This window comes from Eschrichtius robustus, chromosome 1 (assembly GCF_028021215.1).
Source record: "Eschrichtius robustus isolate mEscRob2 chromosome 1, mEscRob2.pri, whole genome shotgun sequence".
In the NCBI taxonomy this organism is placed as follows: domain Eukaryota; kingdom Metazoa; phylum Chordata; class Mammalia; order Artiodactyla; family Eschrichtiidae; genus Eschrichtius; species Eschrichtius robustus.
This window is the reverse complement of record NC_090824.1, coordinates 194,256,433-194,278,373: the sequence shown is the minus strand read 5'-3', so window position 1 is coordinate 194,278,373 and position 21,941 is coordinate 194,256,433. Positions and strand designations below refer to the sequence as shown.

General features: G+C 39.6%; 1 protein-coding gene across 2 annotated transcripts in view; it reads left to right on the top strand.

Annotated features, from left to right (window-relative positions):
* Positions 1–21,941, top strand: part of ITGA8 (integrin subunit alpha 8) — a 187,594-nt gene that overhangs the window by 54,723 nt on the left and 110,930 nt on the right. For both annotated transcript variants that reach the window (XM_068561963.1, XM_068561966.1), the window contains exons 12-13: positions 3,152–3,357; positions 5,600–5,791. In XM_068561963.1, the coding sequence (XP_068418064.1) occupies positions 3,152–3,357; positions 5,600–5,791 (398 nt within the window). The remainder of the gene's footprint in view (positions 1–3,151; positions 3,358–5,599; positions 5,792–21,941) is intronic.

Genomic DNA, 21,941 nt, shown 5'->3' with positions numbered 1-21,941 from the left:
GTAAAATATAAACAAGCTGGTGAAATTAACTTCAGTTATCTTAAGATAGCCAGAACTACCAAATCTTTCAATGTAAACTCTGTTAGGCATTTCTGGACAAATTTAACAGCAAAGGGAGATAGTATTTTCCTCTTGAACCTAAACAAGCAAATCCGTTTTTTAATTTTCTTATGGCTTTTTGAAACAAAATATTCATACTATTTGAGAAATTCACAGAATTACAGTTTAATCCATTGGATTGTTTTAGCCTCTGCAGGGCCAAACGGTACTAAATTTAGAGAGATTCTTAGCAGTTAGTTAACTTGAGAGCATTTTAGAGAAAATTTATTTGAAAGGAAGCAGCTTTGAGTAACTGTGTTTTGGTGCTAGATTTACTCCAAGTGGGTTCTCTCATAGAAGAGAAATCATTATGATTCAATTAAGTAGAAAATCTAGAAAATTAAAACATAAAGAAATTGCAAATTGATTTCTGTAACATAAATGATAGGCTATATTTGTTCTCACCTATCATAAAACAATTATATTGATTAGATATCAATTCTAGTATACAGCCTCCTAACCTGCATTCTCTTAATAACTACATTCTGCAAATCAGTCACAGGCATTAGCATGCACTATGGACTATTGTGAAAAAAGAAGAAACAGAGACGTGTCTATGTTAAATCAACATATTAAACACCATTTGGCTGTAGAAAACTTGAATTCAGATTCTTCATAATGAATATTCTCACTGATGAGTTCCCTCATCCCCCCCTCTCTGTTTATCACTCTATTTATGCTTTGCTCTTCAGGGAAATATTTATAATGTTTTGTCTCAAAGAACATGTGAAAGAATGAGAACCTGCACCTTGCATTGTATTATTAGAGTGGACATAATACTTTTTTAGACATAAAAAAGGACGCAAATAAAACCTGTGTGAATGCTACATAGAGATGTAAAGAAAACTGTGCTCAAATATTAGACATTTCAGATAAGATGAGATTTAGTGTGTATATCCTACTTTTATAAAATGCCTTTACATAATAACTTAGATCTCATCCAAACTACCAACATGACACAAACAGAAAAGATGGTTTTTAGTGAAAACCTTATCATAAATATTGCTTCATCATTGTTCTTTCTTGAGATTACATGTATACGTATAAAATATGATATACTTTATATATATTATATTCTTAGAATGGCACCCAGTCTGTTACACAACTACTTTTTCGGAAGCTCAGTAAAGAACGTCTTTACTAATAAATATTTTTAAAACTTTAAACTTGAATTGGGTATATTCTAAAAAAGGATATGACAAGTAAATTTTGAAATAGCCTAATAGCACGCATGGCCTACCGCAGTGGTTTTTCAATGAGTTTTTGGCCCTGTGGGATCGTAATCAGAAATACATTTGACATTGCAACCCACTACACACACACAACTGAAACAAAAGGTTTCATGGAACAGTATTCACCCTTAGTATGTGTAATGCATTGACTCATATTTTCTATTGTATTCTATTTCATTTTTTATAATTGCTTGTCAAGACCCAATAAATTGATTTCACAATCCACTAATGAGTTGCAAATCAAGATTTAAAAACACCAGCCTAAACAATAATATATACTGTGACTCTTAAGTGGTACTGCTGACATAAAATATTATTGACACTAAATGCAAAATATTGCACAAGGCACATTGAATCAATTGAATCCAAGACAGTTATTGTCTCTCAGCTTTATGAGAACACAATTATAAATTAAGAACAAATGTCTTTCTCCGTTTTTGGCGTTTAGAACATTTTAGAAGCCTTACACTTAAATATCTAGGGAAATCTATTTCTACGAAAATAAATCAACATTGTCACAATAGTCCAAGAATCCAAAGATCCCATGGATGTGCTAATCTTTCACAATCATAGGTCGAATAATTTTGCATTTCTGGAACTCCACAGTGTTGGCAGTGAGAAACGTAGTGAGGTAATGTGTCAGTCCCATGTCCCTCAGGGACCAATTTTATGGCTTTGTTCCTTCTGTTGAGAATGAGAAGATGGCCCTACTCAGTCTCTGCACTAGAGAACCAGTGGTTTTAGACGTCTTTGAACTACAAGGCAGCAACACACACAATTAGGTGTTTAACAAATGTCTCTTCATACTGACAGTAATAATAACAGAAAGAGAGGCAACCAAGTTCCTCCACGGCAAAGCCTGAGGCCTGGCGCAGCCCCAATCCCTGCCTTACTCTTGGCCTAGATAGAGCACAGAAGCACGGCAAGTAAATGCATTTGGAACATTTTTTTAAGATTTTTTTTGTTTTTTTGATGCGGACCATTTTTAAAGTCTTTATTGAATTTGTTACAATATTGTTTCTGTTTTATGTTTTGGTTTTTTGGCCATGAGGCATGTGGGATCTTAGCTCCCCGACCAAGGATCGAACCCTCACCCCCTGCATTGGAATGCGAAGTCTTAACCACTGGACCGCCAGGGATGTCCCCATTTGGAACATTTTTAAGAAAACGTTTTACCTAAGTGTGTAGCAATCCAATTGCTATCTCTTTCTTGAAATTTTTTCAGCCTGAAAAATTATCTACTGGTTTCCTGCTATAATATCTTCACCTACAAAGAAAAACTATAAATTTGCATTTGGGAGGAAAATTTTGTTTTCTAGCTTTCTAGCCAGTATGAGAACCTTCTCTGGCCTCTGTTTTATTTGAATGGAGGCAACAAGAGAAAAGAGGAGGACAGACTTTATTTTAAACCTTATTACTGCAAGAAAACTTCATAATATAAATGTATAGTTAACTAAATTGTAGACAAATTCTCATCCATGTTTAGAAAAACCTATTTAGGTCTTTCTGATACATTTTACTTGTGTAAGTACATTTTCTGGAAATGCACCAAAGAGCTGAAAAGGGTGAAATAGCTGTGGTTTTCTTAAAGTAGTAATTTTTAGCATAGCTAAAAAGTTCAGTGTGATAATTTAACAACTCTTATTTTCTTACAGCATTCTATTCTGTAGACATAACAAAAGCAATGAAAGAAATATGACAACTGTAAAATATCCCTTGGAAAAGGAAATATACCAGTGGAAATGTACTAATCTAGTTGATTAGAAATCTACCCAACATCATCTCATGTCTGTGTTGACCTCTTTCGTTGTTCCCTGCAGAATGGATGACATATTGATCGGGGCACCTCTCTTTATGGAACGTGAATTTGAGAGCAACCCCAGAGAAGTAGGGCAAGTTTACCTGTATTTGCAAGTGAACGTGCTGGCCTTCAGAAATCCGCAGATCCTCGCAGGCACTGACATTTTCGGGAGATTCGGTAGTGCTTTGGCACATTTAGGAGACCTGAACCAAGATGGATACAATGGTAATTTACACCAATGCATGGAAATTACTTATGTGCCACAATTTCATGTTACTGTTGCATGACGGAAACAAGAGACCTCATGGTGGTGTGTGTGGTACAGTTCTTCTGATTGGTCTTTAATAAACTATCCAAAATCTCAAGGCAATTTAAACTTTAGTTTGGGCTAATATAGATGTTACATGGAAATTTTCTCATGTTGATTTAGGGTGTCATATGACAGCTCTACACAAAACAGCAATTCTTTTTAAAATTGACATACAGATTTATGACTTGAAGAGAGTTAGAGAACGTACTATATGTACAGAGTCAAAACAAATAAATACATGTTGATATATTAGCAAGTGTATTGCCTTCTGAGTAACTCATATGGCTTACGTACAGGTTATGCTGAATTTTAATTGATCTCTCAACTTCAGCTTAAAGGCACTCTCAATGTGCACTGTTAAGCAGTGTTAAATTCTTAGTTTAGGTTTGTGGTTCTTTAAGTTAGGAATTTATGAATGCCTTCTAAGTACCCTCTCCTCAGAAAAACATGCCAGCTCACACAAAATTTTGCATACATTTTCAGGACCTTTAAGTTAAGAACCAAGGTAGAGTGGGTTTCTTGAAGTTCCAGGGAGTAACAAGAATTTGCTCCAACAAAATAGCCTAGGGAGTATTCCCATCAAATCAAAGTATTCATTAATACCTTCGGCAAGTAGTCACGTACTTTTATGATTTCCTTGAAAAAACACGTCTCAGCAATGTATAGTTAGTAACTTTTAAAGTACCATAAGACATAAATGCATACTAAAGGCTCATGGTTCCAGGGAAACTTTTTAAAAAAGAGAAAAGTTCATCTTTAACTGATTTGTTGCTTTCAAAAACTGCCCTATTCCTGAGCACCAAATGAAATAAATAATGCTAAATTATCTGTGTCGTCATCTTTTTCATCATCTCTTCTATTTGTCTTTTCTCTCAAACCCTTAATGATACTTCTAAGAGCTAAGAGAAACATTTCTAACAACCTAAAAGGGGTTGTGCCTCTCTGAGCCTTGGTGTCCTTAAAATGATGCCAAAATGTGATGTAACCAGGGGACAGATATAAATTCACTGACTCAGAGGATGTGAAGAAAGTACCCCTTTCCACCTACCGTATGGCAATATCTTTATTTTCCACAATGATCTGAGTTTTTTGACAGTTTATCCTTACCTGTTAAATGAAAGTGGATTTATGATCCTTGTTATGTAGTGAAAATCAGTTTACAATTCATTCAGTCTTATCAGACTTACTTAGGAACAAATACAAATGGATGAAAGACAAAATGAGGACACATACCGTCGTCCGCAGCTTGGGCTGTTATGTTGCTGTGTTATTGGTGCTCTTTTTCATGTAAACCTAAGTAGTTAGGTGTATTGTTTAGAGCAATCCTGGTGAACACAATATATGGAAGGTAGTTTTCATTCAGTGCTATGTTTAACAGGGAGACAGGCGATAGGGTTCTCTCTCGGTTTCCCAGAGTCCTCAACTATGAAACAGGTCTTGCCTATATCCTGGGATGATGTAATCATTCAAGGATATAATATTTGTGAAAGAGGTTGTTTATTTCTTTTAACAAGAAACTCTTAAGTACTCTGCAGAGGTGCCTCATCTGGTCTACCCAGCCCATTAATCTGACCCAGCTCTACCCTATTACTCACTAAGCTCCCACGTAGATCACCTTCTGGCTGCTCTTCAGGTGGGCCAAGCTCCTTGCATCCTTGGGCCTTTGCACAGTCATTCCTTCTGCCTGGAATGCTCTTCCCTCTGATTCCACATAGTCAGTTCCATCTTGTCCCCAGATTTCAGTTTCAAGATCAGCCTTAGAGACACCTTGTCTGACCACTTCATCTAAAATAACAATCCAATCACTCTCCATCACATCAATATTTTTAAGATTCTCTGCATAGCATTTGTCACTTTCTATCTTTTCTTGATTATTTCTTTATTCAAATTGTCTATTCCCTGCACTACAATATAAACTTTTGAAAAGCAGTGTCTGGTTCGCCGTTGAACCCACTGTGCCCAACACATAATAGGCACTCGATAAATATTTCTTGGATGGATGAAAGACAACAAATAATTTCCTCTTGTTGCAGTACTACAGATTTTCATGGAAACCTTAAGAAGCCCTTTGGGCCGTTTGGTACTGCTCTTCGATTGTACTTAATTCTCTTTTAAAATACTCTTCCTCATTTAAAAATTGTGTGTCTCTGTTTGTAGACATTGCCATTGGTGCGCCCTTTGCAGGCAAGGACCAAAGAGGCAAAGTGCTCATTTACAACGGGAACAAGAATGGCTTAAACGCCAAGGCTTCCCAAATTCTGCAAGGAGTGTGGGCCTCACAGGCTGTCCCTTCTGGATTCGGCTTTACTTTAAGAGGAGATTCTGACATAGACAAGAATGATTACCCAGGTAAGTTCTTCTTTCTTTTTTTTTTTTTTTTTTTTAAATATTTATTTATTTATCTGGCTGCACCGAGTCTTAGTTGCGGCACGCAGGATCTTTAGTTGCGGCACGCAGGATATTTAGTTGCGGCATGTGAGCTCTTGGTTGCAGCATGTGGGATCTAGTTCCCTGACCAGGGATCGAACCTGGGCCCCCTGCATTGGGAGCGTGGAGTTTCAGCCACTGGACCACCAGGGAAGTCCAAGTTCTTCTTTCTTTTCCTACAACAGAGTCTGCTTCCTAGAAAGAGCTATTCTCTGGACGATGCATCGTGTTTAAGCAGTTCTCTTGCACAGGTTAAGGCCAAGCTTGCCCATCACACGGGTTCTTTGGGTACCATTCCAAAGCAACTTTCATGACAGCAATTATGACAGCAATTAACGTCAACTCTGAAGACAGACAAAACAAACACTCCTTTTCCTGTCAAGAGACGAAGTTAAAAAAGCAAGATGGCTTTTAAAAAACTACATTGGACATAAAACTTATCAACTTTGCAACCAAAGTTTGTAATTTGAAACTCCTCAGTAATCTGGTCTCCACTGACAATGACAGCCTGCATCAGATAACTTTTCGGAGCAATTAATTTTAACCCCATAATTCCCTGTTGAGCTCACAGCTCCTATGAATTGACTTATGAACCTCAGCATTTCTGTCATAAGCTCATGGTTTTGGAACATAAATATTTTCCAGCCACGTTTGGGGGTTTTCCGAAGATAGAATGACTTTTAAAGCAAAGCAAAAAGAACTGGTTCGTGATACAGATCATTACCAATTCTTGATTGCTTAATTCACAGTGAGGATTCAGTGGAGATCCATACAGCCCAGTGAGATAATTCATGTTTTATGTACGCTGTATGGAAATATAGATTTGTCTTAAAGGATTGTTTCAATAATCGGGGTTGTTAGCAGACAACACATGACTTCTTGGTTTTATGGTTCAATTTTCCCTTTTATGTTGGTTATTTTAAGATGGTTTCAAGAAATAGTTAGAAATCATTAATAGTTCACTGACAGCTTCAACCATTTATTGAGACCTTGTCTCTTTCCATCACCCCTCCCCTAATTGAGTATTTTCCATGTGTAGAGCATTTGCTGGTTTGGGGCAGCATTCCAGTAAGCTGACTGCCTAAATATACATCACTAATTTCAATCCTTTGACTTTCTCTTCCCCTCCAGGATTAGGCAGAAAGGGTACTGCAACATATTCTTATAAATTTGCCAGGAATTTTCAATGGCACTAACATAGATGTTGTAGTGGGCTCAAAGCGGATTTAGAATTATATTGTATATGAATGGGTCCTCCTTGTGGCAATTGCAAGAGCATCTAGTGAAATTCATTTTCTTAGGTTATATTATACTAGCCTAATCAATGATTGGTTAGGTTTTCTTTTGGGGAGGGGAGTCTCATACATAATATATTCACTTTTAAATAATCCAAAAATTAGATCCCCTATGTGACTTCTTCCCAAACTATGTCAGGATGATTAATGAAATTCAATTCCTGGGTCACAATTTTAGAGAAACAGTTATTTTATTTTACTTTTTAAATTTATTTTTTAAATTTTTGGCTGCGTTGGGTCTTCGTTGCTGCACGGGCTTTCTCTAGTTGAGGCGAGCAGGGGCTACTCTTCGTTGTGGTGCACGGGCTTCTCATTGCGGTGGCTTCTCTTGTTGCAGAGCACAGGCTCTAGGCACGTGGCCTTCAGTAGTTGTGGCGCGTGGGCTCAGTAGTTGTGGCTCGCAGGCTGTAGAGCGCAGGCTCAGTAGTTGTGGCACACGGGCTTAGTTGCTCCGCGGCATGTGGGATCTTCCCGGACCAGGGATCGTACCCGTGTCCCCTGCGTTGGCAGATGGATTCCCAACCACTGTGCCACCAGGGAAGTCCTGAGAAACAGTTATTTTAGAAAGTTATTGCTATTCCTTATGCCCTTCATAGTCTTCCCTTAGTACCAGGGAACTGACAGAGAATGGCCGTGCCTTCCACAAGGTGAGGGAAATATAGGATGTATCAGTCACATAGTCAAGTCCAGTGATTTCCTTTGAAGTCTTCTAAGTAAGGGCCAGGAAGGAGAGAAACATGAAACAACTTTTCTCTCAAAGAATATTCCCTCCAGGGAGGGGGGTAAAGGAGTGAGACAGAGAACAGAGAAAGTAAGTACAATGTCAGTAATTGGTCATCTCTTAACTACATCTTTTTCATCCCTTCTTAACAATCAGAAAATGGCCATTTGAGGCCATTCACTAGTCAATAACTTTATCCACTGAGGCTGATTCACTTTACAGTAATGAATGACGTTAATGCAGTGTATCCATCTGTCTGTAAAGTAAATGCTCTTTACTAAGACAGGACCATTAATGACGCTTAGTTGATTTCTTAACCTCAAGATGGCCTTGAGGCTTTCAGAGTTCATCAGTACATCTTAGATAGTAGGCCTGAGTTCTGGTCCCAGTTCTGCCTCTCAGATATAGATATCCTGTGCTTCATGATCGTGTAACATTTCCCCTCATCCTCATTTTCTTGCAAAAAGAATGCCATTCAAAGAAGCCTTTTTATCTTGATACCAAGTCCCAGGGACTTAATGCGAGGAAAACTGCCTTATGGGCAGGTGACTAGATCCTACTAGCTAGTGTAGCAGATTTGAAATTTGCAGGCATAATTCAGGAATTAGACATGGAACTTTCCTCATTTTTCTATAAGCGAATCCCATTTAGCTCTCAAGCCTCCATTTCTCCTATGGTGGAAAACCTCAATCTTGCAGTCACTTCTAGATTCAGATTTAATGTCACTTGGGTAAGTATTCATTTGGATTCAAGACTCTCTCTTTCCTCCCTCTGCAGCAACTCTCCCAAGGAATGGAGTAGCAAAGGGGGGGCCTTTTGTCCAGGGACGGAGAAAGGGGTGCCTGGATCAAGCACGTCATCTGTATTTGTTGGCCTCTGGCTGAAGGATAGCTCAGTCTCTCATGGTCTTTGACATGTTGCTCAAGCTTCAGTGATTAATGCAATGGTCTGCGTAATGGCCACTCTGCTCAAAAGTTCCACGTGTCCTGCGTCCTCCTTGTTCTATTTTGGCCTCTTCTGGTTCACTCTCAGCAAATGCTTCTGTGCCACGGTTGGGACTCGCAGGCTGGGGTCTTCAGGTCTCTGAGATTGCCTTTAGGCTTATCCTAGATTATTCCTTTAGCCATTGCTAATTTTCCACCTAGGCATCTGTTACTCCAGCACCTAAGAGGGTTGCAGTCTTCTTGGGTTTTTCTTAAGAAGTAGCAAAAGCCCTCTTTTCCCCCAAAGGTTACTGGGTGGCATGCTTTCTAGACTCCATAGTTCATTTTGTAAACTCTGAGTTCTCCTCCTCTGTGGTCTCTCTTATGATTTTCCAAACCAGCTCTTTCTGGAACTTAAAAAGAAATACAATTTTCTTTCCCTCTTGGGTCCTGCTCCTTCAAGTCAAAAGAAATCTGTCTTCAGACTATGGTCCCGTCCGTGAGTTTCAAAATCCATTCAACAAATTGAATGCCTTCTTCTAGGAGGTATCTAGTCATCCCTGTTAAGCAATGGTTCTCAATCTTGGCTACACATTACAATCATTTAGGGGAACTTTTAAAAGTGCTTATCCTCAGGTCACCCTCCAGACCAGTTAATTCAGACTCTCTGGGGGGTAAAACTCAGACCACAGTAATGTGTTTAAGTGACCTGGGTCGTTCCAGTGTACAACCAAGCAGGGAACTAATGATCTCGAGCAAGGTTTCCCCCACTTTAATGAACATCTCGATCACCTGGTCATCTTGTTCAAATGCAGATCATGATTCTGTAGGTCAGGTGGGTGGGAAAGACCCCTCATTTCCAGGAAGTTCCCTGGTGACACCATCCCTGCTGGTCTTCACACCACATCCTGAGTAGAAAGCTCTGAGACCGTGTGCATACCAGTTGCCCATTGTACCTTTTAATAAGGGCTGAATGCATGGCACCCCCTCAGATATTTTGATTTCCCAGGTTTGGAATGGGGTTCAGGGGTTTGTATTTTTACCCAGGACCCTACTTCGAGAAACACTGCCCTAGAGTCCTTTTGCCTGGTTCCCATGCTCACAGCAGACAGATGTGCGAAGTTCTCTTTTGGCAAGAACCTATTAGCTGAGCTCTGGCATTTCATTTATTCTTCGCCCGGCCATCAAACCAACCTGAAGCTCTTCTCTCCAGATTGCCTCTGTGTGGTGATGCTAGGGCATACCACCTGCTGTTGCCTCACCTGGCGATGTTAAGGAAGCCCCACTGAAACTATTCAATTTTTCTTGCACTGCTCTACATTTCCTGGAAGTTATCTTTGCACTGAAAACAATGCCTCACTTACTTTTCATTTAAAATATATTATCACATTTGTTAGGAATTGACCCACTTAACCTGGCTTAAGCCATAAAAGGAGCTACTATTTACATTAAGGCTACAGAAGTAACTCAAGGGAACCTAAGGACAGGGATTCTGCCAGACCTTGGAAGGGAGTGACCGGCATCTAAGACTGTCAGGACTTTCTTTCTTTTTCTGGTCTCTCTCTCTACGCATCTGCTTTTCTCTGCCAGCAGACTGTATTTCTCTGAGCACACGGTGCTGTTTCAGCACCAGCACTTGCACCTTGCAGTTGTACTCGCTCACAAAGAGACTGTATATAATTTATCTCAGTCCTAAGTCCCAGGGAAGGAAAGCTCATAGGCTCCGACGCAAAGGGTGAGTGACGTTTTCCAAAGAAAGTCGGAGTTGACTTGTGGATTGTGCAGGTATCCCAAGAGGTACCCATTATGACTCCCCTATCAAACTAAACAAAATGGCCCTAGGAAACAAGCATTGTAGCAAGAAGTGAAGAAAGTACTTGAAAAGAAAAAAATTTATTTTTAAATGAAGGAATAAAAATGATTTTTAAACTGCTCATCAGAAATTTTATATTTGTCCCTTTAGTTTCAAGGTCTAAAAGAAAAATAAGAAATCCCCCCCTTCATTTAAAAAATATGTGGTAGTATTTACTGTGTGCTAGACACTGTGCTGTGACAAGGTAGACACAGTCACTGCCTTCCCAGAGTTAATATTCTAGGTGAGAAAGACAGAGAATTATAACAAAGTATGAGCATTGTAATGTTTGTCTTTAAATGCAAGACTTATTTTGGAATATAATAATGTAACGCTTGAAAAAATTCAAGCATGGTTGCTGAACATTATGCTTGTAAATTTTAAAAGTACATCATGAAAAAAATATTGTTGGACTTTAGAAATTTTGTAATTATTTGGTCCTAATTAAATGAATTAGCTGAGGAAAATGTGCAATCTCTGTAAGCTCCATGTACAGGCACCTGCACAGCCCCTGACATACTTCCAGAACCGGAGCTAATTTCGTGACCCGGGCTGCAGCCAATGATGTACAGGTTGTATCCCACCACGGGCAGGTAGGGGGCAGGTGCACTTACCAAGTGGTTCCCTTCCCTTGGGATAAGCAGAGGCACCTTTAAATTCACACACAGGCATGGTGTGGGCTCTCGGTGGCCCTGTTCCAGGTCCTCCATTCTAAATAGAACAGAAACAAAATTTCAAACCTTGTCACTTTATCTACCTGGTCACCTGCAGAATTCAGGAGAAAACAAACGCAAAAGCCAATAACAGATTTGAAATTCTGAATTGAAATGCGTCCAACCACTCGGAGTTGTTATGGAGTGGAACACACCTGAAAAAGTGTGCTTATCCAAAGTGATGGCTTTTGATGGGGTTGTTTTTCCCATTCCTGAGGTGAACAATTTTCCCTCATTGTAGGTGCTTCCTCCGGTCCACACTGCCTGCCACTGACCTATTTCTGGGCAGGCTGCTGTGAAACCTACCTATGATAATGGCGGGGCACACACATTGCCCAATTCGTTAGACGGCACGATGCACTCTTTACATGTTCTTGACACAAGCCCGCTGCCTTTCACGGGGAGAAAGACTAAGGTTGACCGTGATGTTTGATACATATATTAATTGTGATTACAGCTGTTTCATCCCCCCAGACTGACTAGAAATCAGACCACTTAGTACCTTGAAATAATCAAAAGCACAGACATGCAGAGGTGGTTTGATGGACGTTTACCCTTTGTCACATGATCTGTTCTGCAAGTTACAGATGTTCTGTATTTGGGCAGGACCAGACACTTAGTCTGCTTGTCTTAGCAAAAAAAAAGAATGCTGGCAAAAAGCAGGCACGAGGCCAATTATATTGCTAACACTATTGCAATTATAGCCAGTGTTACTCCTGAGAATTAAGAGTCCAAAGCATGCCAGCCACTGCATAGAAGATAAATATAGTTCATATTCCTTGGAATATTATTTCTGAATCTCTCTCCTATGTACATATGTACACTCACACTTATATGTATGTGTGTGTGTGTGTGTGTACACACACAGCAGGAGAGTACATAGGGTAAATTTGGATGACACACTACTTCTTTTTGGGAAACATCAAACCAATATCAATATAACCATATTAAAGCTGGCAGAGTGGCTGTGAAGGGGAAGGGAAATCAGACTGCCCGGGTTCAGATTCCCATCTGTCACTGATAAGCTGTGTGGCAGTGGACACGTTCATTGATTTCTCTGAGCTTCCAATTCCTTATCTGGTATTATGGGGCAAATAATACTGACTTCACTGGACTGTGTGTACTAGCACTTTCTAGGCTGGGAGAGGATTATTACAAAATGTTGTAAATGGCTTAGAATAGGAAAGAAAACCTGTTCAACTAACATAAACAGAATCAAAGCTACTTTACTTCCCAGACATGCTGGGCCACGTAAGATGTTGAAAAGCTGCATTCTAGGATTCTGGAGATGGATGGCGCAGGTTTAAAACTTGACTCCACTGCTTTCTAGCTGTATAAGAGTAAGACAATTCCTTAACCTTTCTGAACTGCAATTTCCTTATCGGTAAATTCAAATAATAATATGTTGGTATAATGATGAAATGAGATTGTTTATCTAATATGAAATGAGGTGAGGGTTTAATATGAGATTGTATAGAGCACAGTTTAATAAATGGTAGCTCTTCAATCAAGTCTTAAAACGAGACTCTATATTTTGGAGGTATTCTTTTTCTTAGTTGATATTATTACACTAGTTGATATTATTTTCTTTTGCTTATTCAATGTCCATGGTCCCCAATCTTAATTTACACTACTACCTTTGCTTCCCCTGCCCCTGCCAAATGGGAATATGAGGATAAGAACATAACTACTGGGACCTGCCAGGTTGAGAACCACCCATCAGATTCCTGTTTCTGGACCCTCACTAGAAGCTTCTGCTCGTATGAGGTTGCTGCCCTGCTATGATGTAATCCCACCACTCACCCCATCCTACTTCTGCCCCTAAGTGGGAGATGAGGCATAAGGGACTTCCTCCGTATCTCACTACTGTGATCTGCTGGGTACCAAAGATGGAAAATACTGTTTTCCCTCAGCCCCGTAGCCATCTAAGGATACTTCATTTCATATCAACTGGGGCCAAACGAGGGTGATGATGATGGCAGCTAAGAGGAAGGAACTGAGGAAATCATGTAAATAGGAAATAGGCAACGCTTGGTAATGACTGGCTCTAATGGAACGTGGAGGAGGTAGGAGTGGGGAGCGGTGATGGTGAAGATGACTCTGGAAGTTTGGTCCCGCGTACCCGAGAAAAGTAGAGTTTAATGGACCAACACGGGGAGTTTCAGCTCTAGAGACACAGAGGTTCTACCCTAGAAATAATATTTGGAGTAATTTTCCTAACATCTAGCTTAACCACTCAGTAATTTTTTAGACTTTTTCCAGTAAGTATTGTCGTCACACACATACATAAATAGCAGGCATAAGTACTTTCATTTCTGGCACCCAAATTCTCTTTTTCTAAAAGAAAAAAATACAGATGTGTTCAGGTTTCTGTATTGGTGCTTTTTGGAAAACTAGGGTTGACCAGAGGAGTATCTTGCATGCATTATTTGAGTGATAGCATTTCAGAGAAGAAACAGCTGTGATAAGGAAGAATCTCTAAAATGCAATGATCTAGTCTAATCCCATTAAGTTGATTGTATAACAAGGCCATCTGTTAAATGCATAGCCCAGACATTTCAGGGTGGAAGGGGGTAAGTGCAGGTTTTGTTGAGGAATAGAAATCCTAACAGGCAATAAAAACTGGAGGAAAACATGGGCTGAATGCCAAGACTATCATTGTCTTGCTATGGCCCCTATTAGGCGATGATTATATCATGAAGCCATCTCAGACAATTATACCAAATGACATAAAGTGACCTATCATGTTTTAATGAATGTGCTCTGTGTGTGTGTGTGTGTGTATAAGCAAACAACCAAGCAAGAGGGAACCTACATGCAAGAAGAAATCAAAGGGTGGCTTTAACCAAAGAGAATAATGCATTTTAATCAAACCCTGAGCTCCTTGAAACTGATTTGAAGTTTAGTTGAATTAAGTTCAAATCTTACGGTCAAAGTTTATTTTTACTTCTCAAAGTGCTACTCAAGGTTTTATGAAAAGCAAAACATTGTTCTTCTTGAGCAAGATTTTCATAATTTCATTATAAACACATTAGACATTAGAATATTATATTTCTTGTAAAAATATCTTATGAAGTTAGATTAAATTGAATGAATTAAATCAACTGAAAGAGTTCTTGGACTTGAATCCAGCAGTGTTGTAAAGTAGAAGTAAAAATGAATGCATAGATCAAAGACTTGAGTTCTAGAACCAAAACTTTAGTAACTCAGCCTCCCTGGGCCTTGCTTTCCTCACCTGAAAGTGATGTGGATGTACGGAATGCTTCTCCAAGGGGCTTTTTTTTTAAAGTTGTTTTTTTTTTCTTTTAATTAATTAATTTATATATTTTTGGCTATGTTGGGTCTTCGTTTCTATGAGGGCTTTCTCTAGTTGCGGCAAGCGGGGGCCACTCTTCATCGCGGTGCGCGGGCCTCTCACTATCGCGGCCTCTCTTGTTGCGGAGCACAGGCTCCAGACGCGCAGGCTCAGTAGTTGTGGCTCACGGGACTAGTTGCTCCGCGGCATGTGGGATCTTCCCAGACCAGGGCTCGAACCCGTGTCCCCTGCATTGGCAGGCAGATTCTCAACCACTGCGCCACCAGGGAAGCCCTCCAAGGGGCTTTTAAAACTCTAAACTCTGATCCTATAATCCAAGATCTAGACTTACTGCCTCCCAGATTTCTGTAATATTGGGTAGATTATTAAGGCTCTATCTTTGAAAAAAAACAGGATTTAATAAAACCATACAAGATTTCTCCTTAACTTTTTCTTGAAAATAATTTTTAACTGGCAGAGAAGTTGAAAAGTTAGTACAGAGAGTCCTGTAAACCCTTCACCCAGTCTCTCTTAATATTAACATCTTGTATAGCCATAGTAAATTGGCTATTGACTAATCTATAGACCTATTAGAAATTCTAATAGAATTTCCCCATTTGTTCCACTAGTGCTCTTTTTCTAGTCCAGAATCCCACCCAGGATCCCACACTGCATTTGCTGTCATAGCTCCTCAGTCTCCTCCAATCTGCGACCACTTGATCCTTCTGTGCTGTCACCACTTTGACACTTTTGAAGAGTATGGTGAGACATTTTGAAGAATGTCTCTGAATTTAGGTTTGCCTGATGTTTGCTCATGATTAGATTGAGGTTATGTATTTTTGGCAAAAGTGCCACACAAATGCTATGCCCTTCCCAGTGTATCACAGCAGAAGATGATGTCTGTTGTCCTTCTACACTCTGATCACTTGCTTGCAGTGATGTCTATCAGCCGGGTTTCCCACTGTAAAGTTACTACTTTCCCCTTTGCATAATAATTATCTTTGGAGAGATACCACAACACTATGTAAATATCCTATTTCTCATCATACTTTTGCCCACTAATCTTAGCACCCATTGGTGATTCTCGCCTACAACCATTATTACTGCGTCATTGTGATTTTCTATTTCCGTCATTCCTTCTACACTTATTAATTTCAGTTCTAATATAAGAAAAAGATGTCTCTTCTACCTGTTTACTTATTTATTCTATTTTTTATATATTTGTGGACTTGTGTATGTTTTATTTTATGGGCTATAATCCATTACTGTATTTATTTATCTTTGTTGCTTAAATTGTCCTATATTTGGCCATTGGGAATTCCTGCCATTTGGTTCCTGTGTTTTTTCACCATTCCCTATCCTTTTATGAGCATATTCCTTACTTTCTGACACCGCAAGATACTGCAAGCTCATTTTGTATTTGCCCTGCCGCAGCCCTGGAATCAACCATTCTTCAAAGGGCTCTAGTTCCTTTTATTGAAGGATTGTATTTGGAAACCAAGATCTGGATACTAGGTGCACTCATGGCTGCTAGGTTGTCAAGATAAGACTTGCAAAGCACTGAATTCTATAGATTGCCATATTCCCATACACTATATTACATTTCAAACCATGTTTATTACTTGAAATCAACAAATTACATTTTTATTTTTCAACCTATATTTTGTAAGTTAGCATTTTCGCATTTCACTTGTCAACAACAGGTATTTGGGCAACATTAATATTATTCAGCTAATGTTGAGAACAACTACCAATTTTCTCCATTTTTTAAAGATGATAATAGTAGCATATTTACTGATTATATGATATTCAAGAAGACTGTGCTTTGGAAATACAATTTATTAACTTACTCAACAGATACTTACCGGGTGCCTTTCATGTGCCTGGCGCTCTTCTAGGTTTTGACTGAATTTGACAAAGACCCTGCTCTCATGTGCCTGAGTTTAAATTCTAGCTGTGATATTGGCTGACTGTGTAACCCTGACAAGTTACTGAACTTCCTCAAGCTCTAGTCGTCATTGGTAAAATGGATATAACACTGCCTATTAATAGTTCCCCCTTTAGAGGGGTGTTGCGCTACCATGTGAAAAATAGAGAACTAATGAGAACCTACTGTATAGCACAGGGAACTCTACTCAGTGCTCTTTGGTGAGCACTAAATAGGGAAGGAAACCCAAAAAATTGGGGATATATGTGTTCGTATAGCTGATTCACTTTGCTGTACAGCAGAAACGAATACAACATTGTAAAGCAACTCTACTCCAATGAAAATTACATAAATAAATAATAAAGAGGTGTTGTGGATGTTAAGTTAGAAAATATATATAAAGCAGTTAGCATTGTGAATAGCACCTAGTGGCAATCATTAGATATTAGTTATAAATGACACATTTATACTATTTTGACATAATCCGTGCCCTTAAGAAACAATGCAGTCATGGAGACAAAGTATCCAACAATTAACTAATACAAGATAGCATGTGAGAAGAGTGTTAAGAAGGTTAAAATACTATAATGAATGAGTTTAAAAGAGAAAGTACTTCCGGCTAAGGTGTTCAAAGCTTCGTGGGGGAAGTATTGGTTAAGTAGAATCTTAAGATATAGGTATGATTGTTAAGTGGTGATATGGAGAAGGCATTCCAGAAGAGGAACAGAGCATGAACAAAAACTTAAAAATATGAAAAGGCAATTTTGGAAGTGATTTGGTCCAAAGTGATGGGAGCAAAAATGGAGAGAGTCAACAAAAGTAAGATTTGGGCCAGATAATAAAGGGCCTTGAATAGCATGTCAAATAATTGGTACTTTATTAGGAAACTAACAGAAAAAGATAATATGTCTTATCTTGAAAAATGACACTTTAAGTACTTCAGTCTTTAGCAATGGCTAGAATGAGCTGTAATAGAAAAGAAACTTGAGGTCAAAAGCCATTAAAGTGTCCTAGGTAAGAATAATGCACTGAACCAGGTGAGTGTAGCAGTGATCCCAGTGCAGCCTGGGATAAAGAGCCTCAGGGCCACCTTCAACTGCTGTTTGAGGGATGAGAACCGTTGGGTAAGCATCCAGCCTCCCATCTTTCAGGCAGACAGTTTGGGGGCCATTGTACACACTTCTCAAGAGATCCCATCTAACTCTTACATGTTAGATTAAGGACAAGAAAAATAAAAGTTTTAACTTTACCCTCACTTTTTCCTTCCTAAGTACTCTTTCTCTCTTTAGGTAGATCTGAGTTTCTGACCTATATCATTTTCCTTCTCTCTAAAGAACTTCTTTTTAGCATTTCTTGCAAGGCAGGCCTATTGTCAATAAGTTCCTAAATTTTTGTTTGAGAAAGTGTTTGTTTCTCCTTCGATTTTGAAGGATAATTTCATAGGGTAAAGAATTCTAGGTTGGTGGGGTTTTTTTCTCTCAACGCTTTAAATATTTCACTCTACTCTCTTCTTGCTTGCATGGTTTCTGGGAAGAAGTCACATGTAATTTTTATCTTTGCTCCTCTATAGATAAGATGCTTTCTTGCCCCAGCTTCTTTCAGGAGTTTTTTCTTTATGTTTGATTTTTTTGTAGTTTGAAAGTGATATGCCAATGTGTAGTTTTGGGGGGCATTTATCTTTCTTGATGTTCTCTGAGCTTCCTAGATCTGTGGTTTGGTGACTGACATGAATTTGGGGAAATCCTCAGTCATTACTCTTTCAAATATTTCTTCTGTTTCTTTCTCTCTTTCTTCCTCTTCTGGTATTACCACTACACATACGTGATACCTTTTATAGCTGTCCCACAATTCTTGACTATTCCATTCTTTTTTTTTTTTTCAGTCTTTTTGTCTCTTTGCTTAACAGTTTTAGAGGTTTCTATCGAGATATCCTCAAACTCAGAGATTCTTTCCTCAGTCTTATCCAGTTTACTAATAAACCATCAAAGACAGTTCTTAATTTCTGTTACAATATTGTTTATCTCTATCATTTCTTTTTTGGTTCTTTCTTAGAATTTCCATCTCTCTTCTTACATTAACCTCCCTTTCTTACATGCTTCTATTCTTAAATACTTTATCCAGTAGAGGCCTTAGCATATTCATCATAGTTGTTTTAAATTCCCGGTCTGATAATTCCAATGTTCCTGCCATATCTTAATCTGGTTCTGATGCTTGCTCTGTCTCTTTCAACTATGTACATTGCTTTTTAGTATGTTTTGTCATTTTTTTTTTTTTTGATAGCTGGGCATGATACACTGGGTAAAAGGAACTGCTGTAAATAGGCCTTTAGTTAATATGGCAGTAGATGTTGGTGAGGAATTGGGAGGGGAGGAGTGTTTTATGGGGTGTGATTAGGTCTCAGTCTTTTAGCGAGCCTATGCTTCTGGACTGTGACCTTCACACGTGCTTCTTCGTTGAGACGGGATGGCTAGAGTGGGTTGAGGTTGGGTATTTCCCTTCCCCCAGGTTAGACTCTTTTTCCTACTCCAGCAGGTCAGGCTCTGGATGACTAGCTTCTCCTGAGGGTAGACCTTAAGATGAACGAGTGCTCTGGTGTGTTTCAAGTTGATTTCTTCTCCCCTCCCCTTGCCAGAAGTACTAGGAAATTGTTCTTTGATGTTCCCTGGGAGAACCTGGTAGAGATCCAGGAGAAAAGCCTAACGAAAGTGTACCCCTACCTGCACCCCTCATGACTGGATCCCTGGAGGGGTTTAACTTTCAGAGTTGTCCACACTGAGCCTCCTGCAATTCACCAGTAGAGTCCGGGTTTCCCTGCCCCACTCTGGTTCCCGTGGAGTTGCTGCTCTGAGAAGCTGTGAGTCTCTGCACGTGCCTGTCTGTCTCTCCAATGTGGAGGCAGCAGATTGCCCTGGGATCTCACCGCTCGTGTGGATCTAAGAAGAGTGGTTGATTTTTCAGCGTGTTCAGCTTTCTACTTGCTTGGATGGAGTGGCGACTTCCAAGCTTTTTACATGCTAGGCCAGAAACCATAAGTCTGACAGTTTAAATCCGAACTAACTACCTTCCAAACATTCAATTGTAGAAGCTGGCTTCTTTCTGAAACCCAAGGAAACAGTAAATATGACAGGATATCATTTATCCTTGATCTTAGTTGTAAGTGTACAGTTAAAACTCTCTGGCTGGCCATGGCTCCTTTTATGGGTGGGTGGGCGCTGGTGAGTGGGAGTTAGTTCCCCTGTACTTAGAACCTCTCCTTTACTTCTGAGCTCCTGGGGCGTGTTCCTCATATAAGTCATTTTTAATTGATGAATGTACGATTTCAAAGTTGAGTGTAATTTGCTTGAAGCATCCCTTCTGTCTTTGCACATCCTGGACATCTTCCTGGGAGTTCACTTCCCACTTAGGAGCCCAGTTCAAATGTCACTTCCTCAGGAAGCCTTTCCTGACTGTTGTCCTTCCTCTAAAAACACTTCTCTCAGATTGAAATGACACATTTTTTTGTGGTTATTTGATAAATGCATCTTTCACCCCTCGAGACTGGACACTTTATTAGTGGAGGGCAAGCAATGGATTTAATTTTGCTCATATGGAACTCTAGTGTCCCAAGCAGTGGCTGGCACTGGAGGTGGCTAGTAAATGCTTGTTGAATGAATGAATGAGAATGAATGAATGAATAAACCAATTTCCTCACAGCCACACACCTTGGTATACGAACTCTTTCCCTCCTTTCTCTGCCTGGCCACTATCTTCGAACTCTACTTAAGTCCAACAAATTATCTTATTCTTGTGTAGAATAAGAATAGACCTGGACAGAAAGAGAAAGATGAGTACCGTATGATATCACTTATAGGTGGAAGCTAAAATACGACACAAATGAACTTATCTACGAAACAGAAACAGAACCACAGACATAGAGAACAGACCTGTGGCTGCCAAGGGGGAGGGGGGTGGGGGAGGGATGGATTGGGAGTTTGGGATAAGCAGATGCAAACTAGTATATAGAGGATGGATAAACAAGGTCCTACTGTATAGCACAGGGAACTATATTCAATATCCTGTGATAAACCATAATGGAAAAGAATATGAAAAAGAATGTGTGTGTGTGTATATATATATATATAAAATTGAATCACTTTGCTGTACAGTAGAAATTAATACAACATTGTAAATCAACTATACGTCAATAAAATAAATTTTTAAAAAAGAATAGACATGGAAGTTGAGACGATGATGCTCTTTTAAATAAACCTGGACTTCCTCTCCTGGGATCACGGGAGGCTCCACTCAAGGTGGTGCACTCATTCTCGAAAAGCAGAACCCTTGACCTTCGTTCTGTATTCACTGGGCATTTAAATGCCAAACTGCTAGACTAAGAGAACCAGCAGCCAGCTTGATAGAAACAGCACCAAACTGGGAGTCAGGGGGCCCATATTCTCGTTTCTTCACCCATCAGTTTCAGCTCTGTCACCTTGGATATACCACTTACGTCTCTGAACCTTAGCTTCCCACTGCTCAGGATTGTTATGAAGGCGATTTGCAAACTGTGAAGAACTCTAAGCAGTCAATATATGTTATTTCTTAACCCCACCCACTAAATGGAGGTGAGAGGGACCCGAAAGAAACTCCAATGCTGAGATCCACATGCTCTAATGCTTTGCACCAGACCTAGCCCTGTGCCTTAAGGCGATGACTCAGGTAACATGCCTAGAGCTTCCTAAGAGACGAGGGGGAGAGATTTTCAGAATAACCAACCCAGCAGCAAAATCCTCTTTAGTACTTCTTATCTGCAAACACTGTTCCTGTGACGCTCTTCTTTCTATGTATGGCCATCATCTTGTATTTTCTTGCTGGCATTTTCCTGGGATGATATTAGTAATAGCCAGTTTCCTAAAAACTACCAGCCCTAATAGAAATTCATGAGAGCGTGAGGGTACAACAGAAAGCGTGGGGTCTGGCCAGCCTTCAGGCTAAATTGTGATGTAACTGAAGCTCATTTTGGGGGATGCTCGGCCCCTCTCATCTCCGGCTTCCTTTTCTTTCTGTCCCTGACAGCTCCTCTACACCAGCTGCAGAAGCTTATACTATTTCCTCTTCTCAAATGTGCAGCAGAAAAGGATCTAATATACTTATTCCCATCAGATATAAATGATGCAGGGGAAGTAGGTCGCACCCAGGGACTCAGATTCAGTGGGTGCTGGCCTGCATCTTTAACAAGCCCTCTTGGAGAGTTGACTGATAGGCTATCAATGCTTGAAGGGCAGGGAATGTGTTGGTTTGCTCACTGTTGAATCCTTGGCGTCTGGGACAGGACTTGGCTCATGATGGGTGTTCAATCACAAGTTGCTG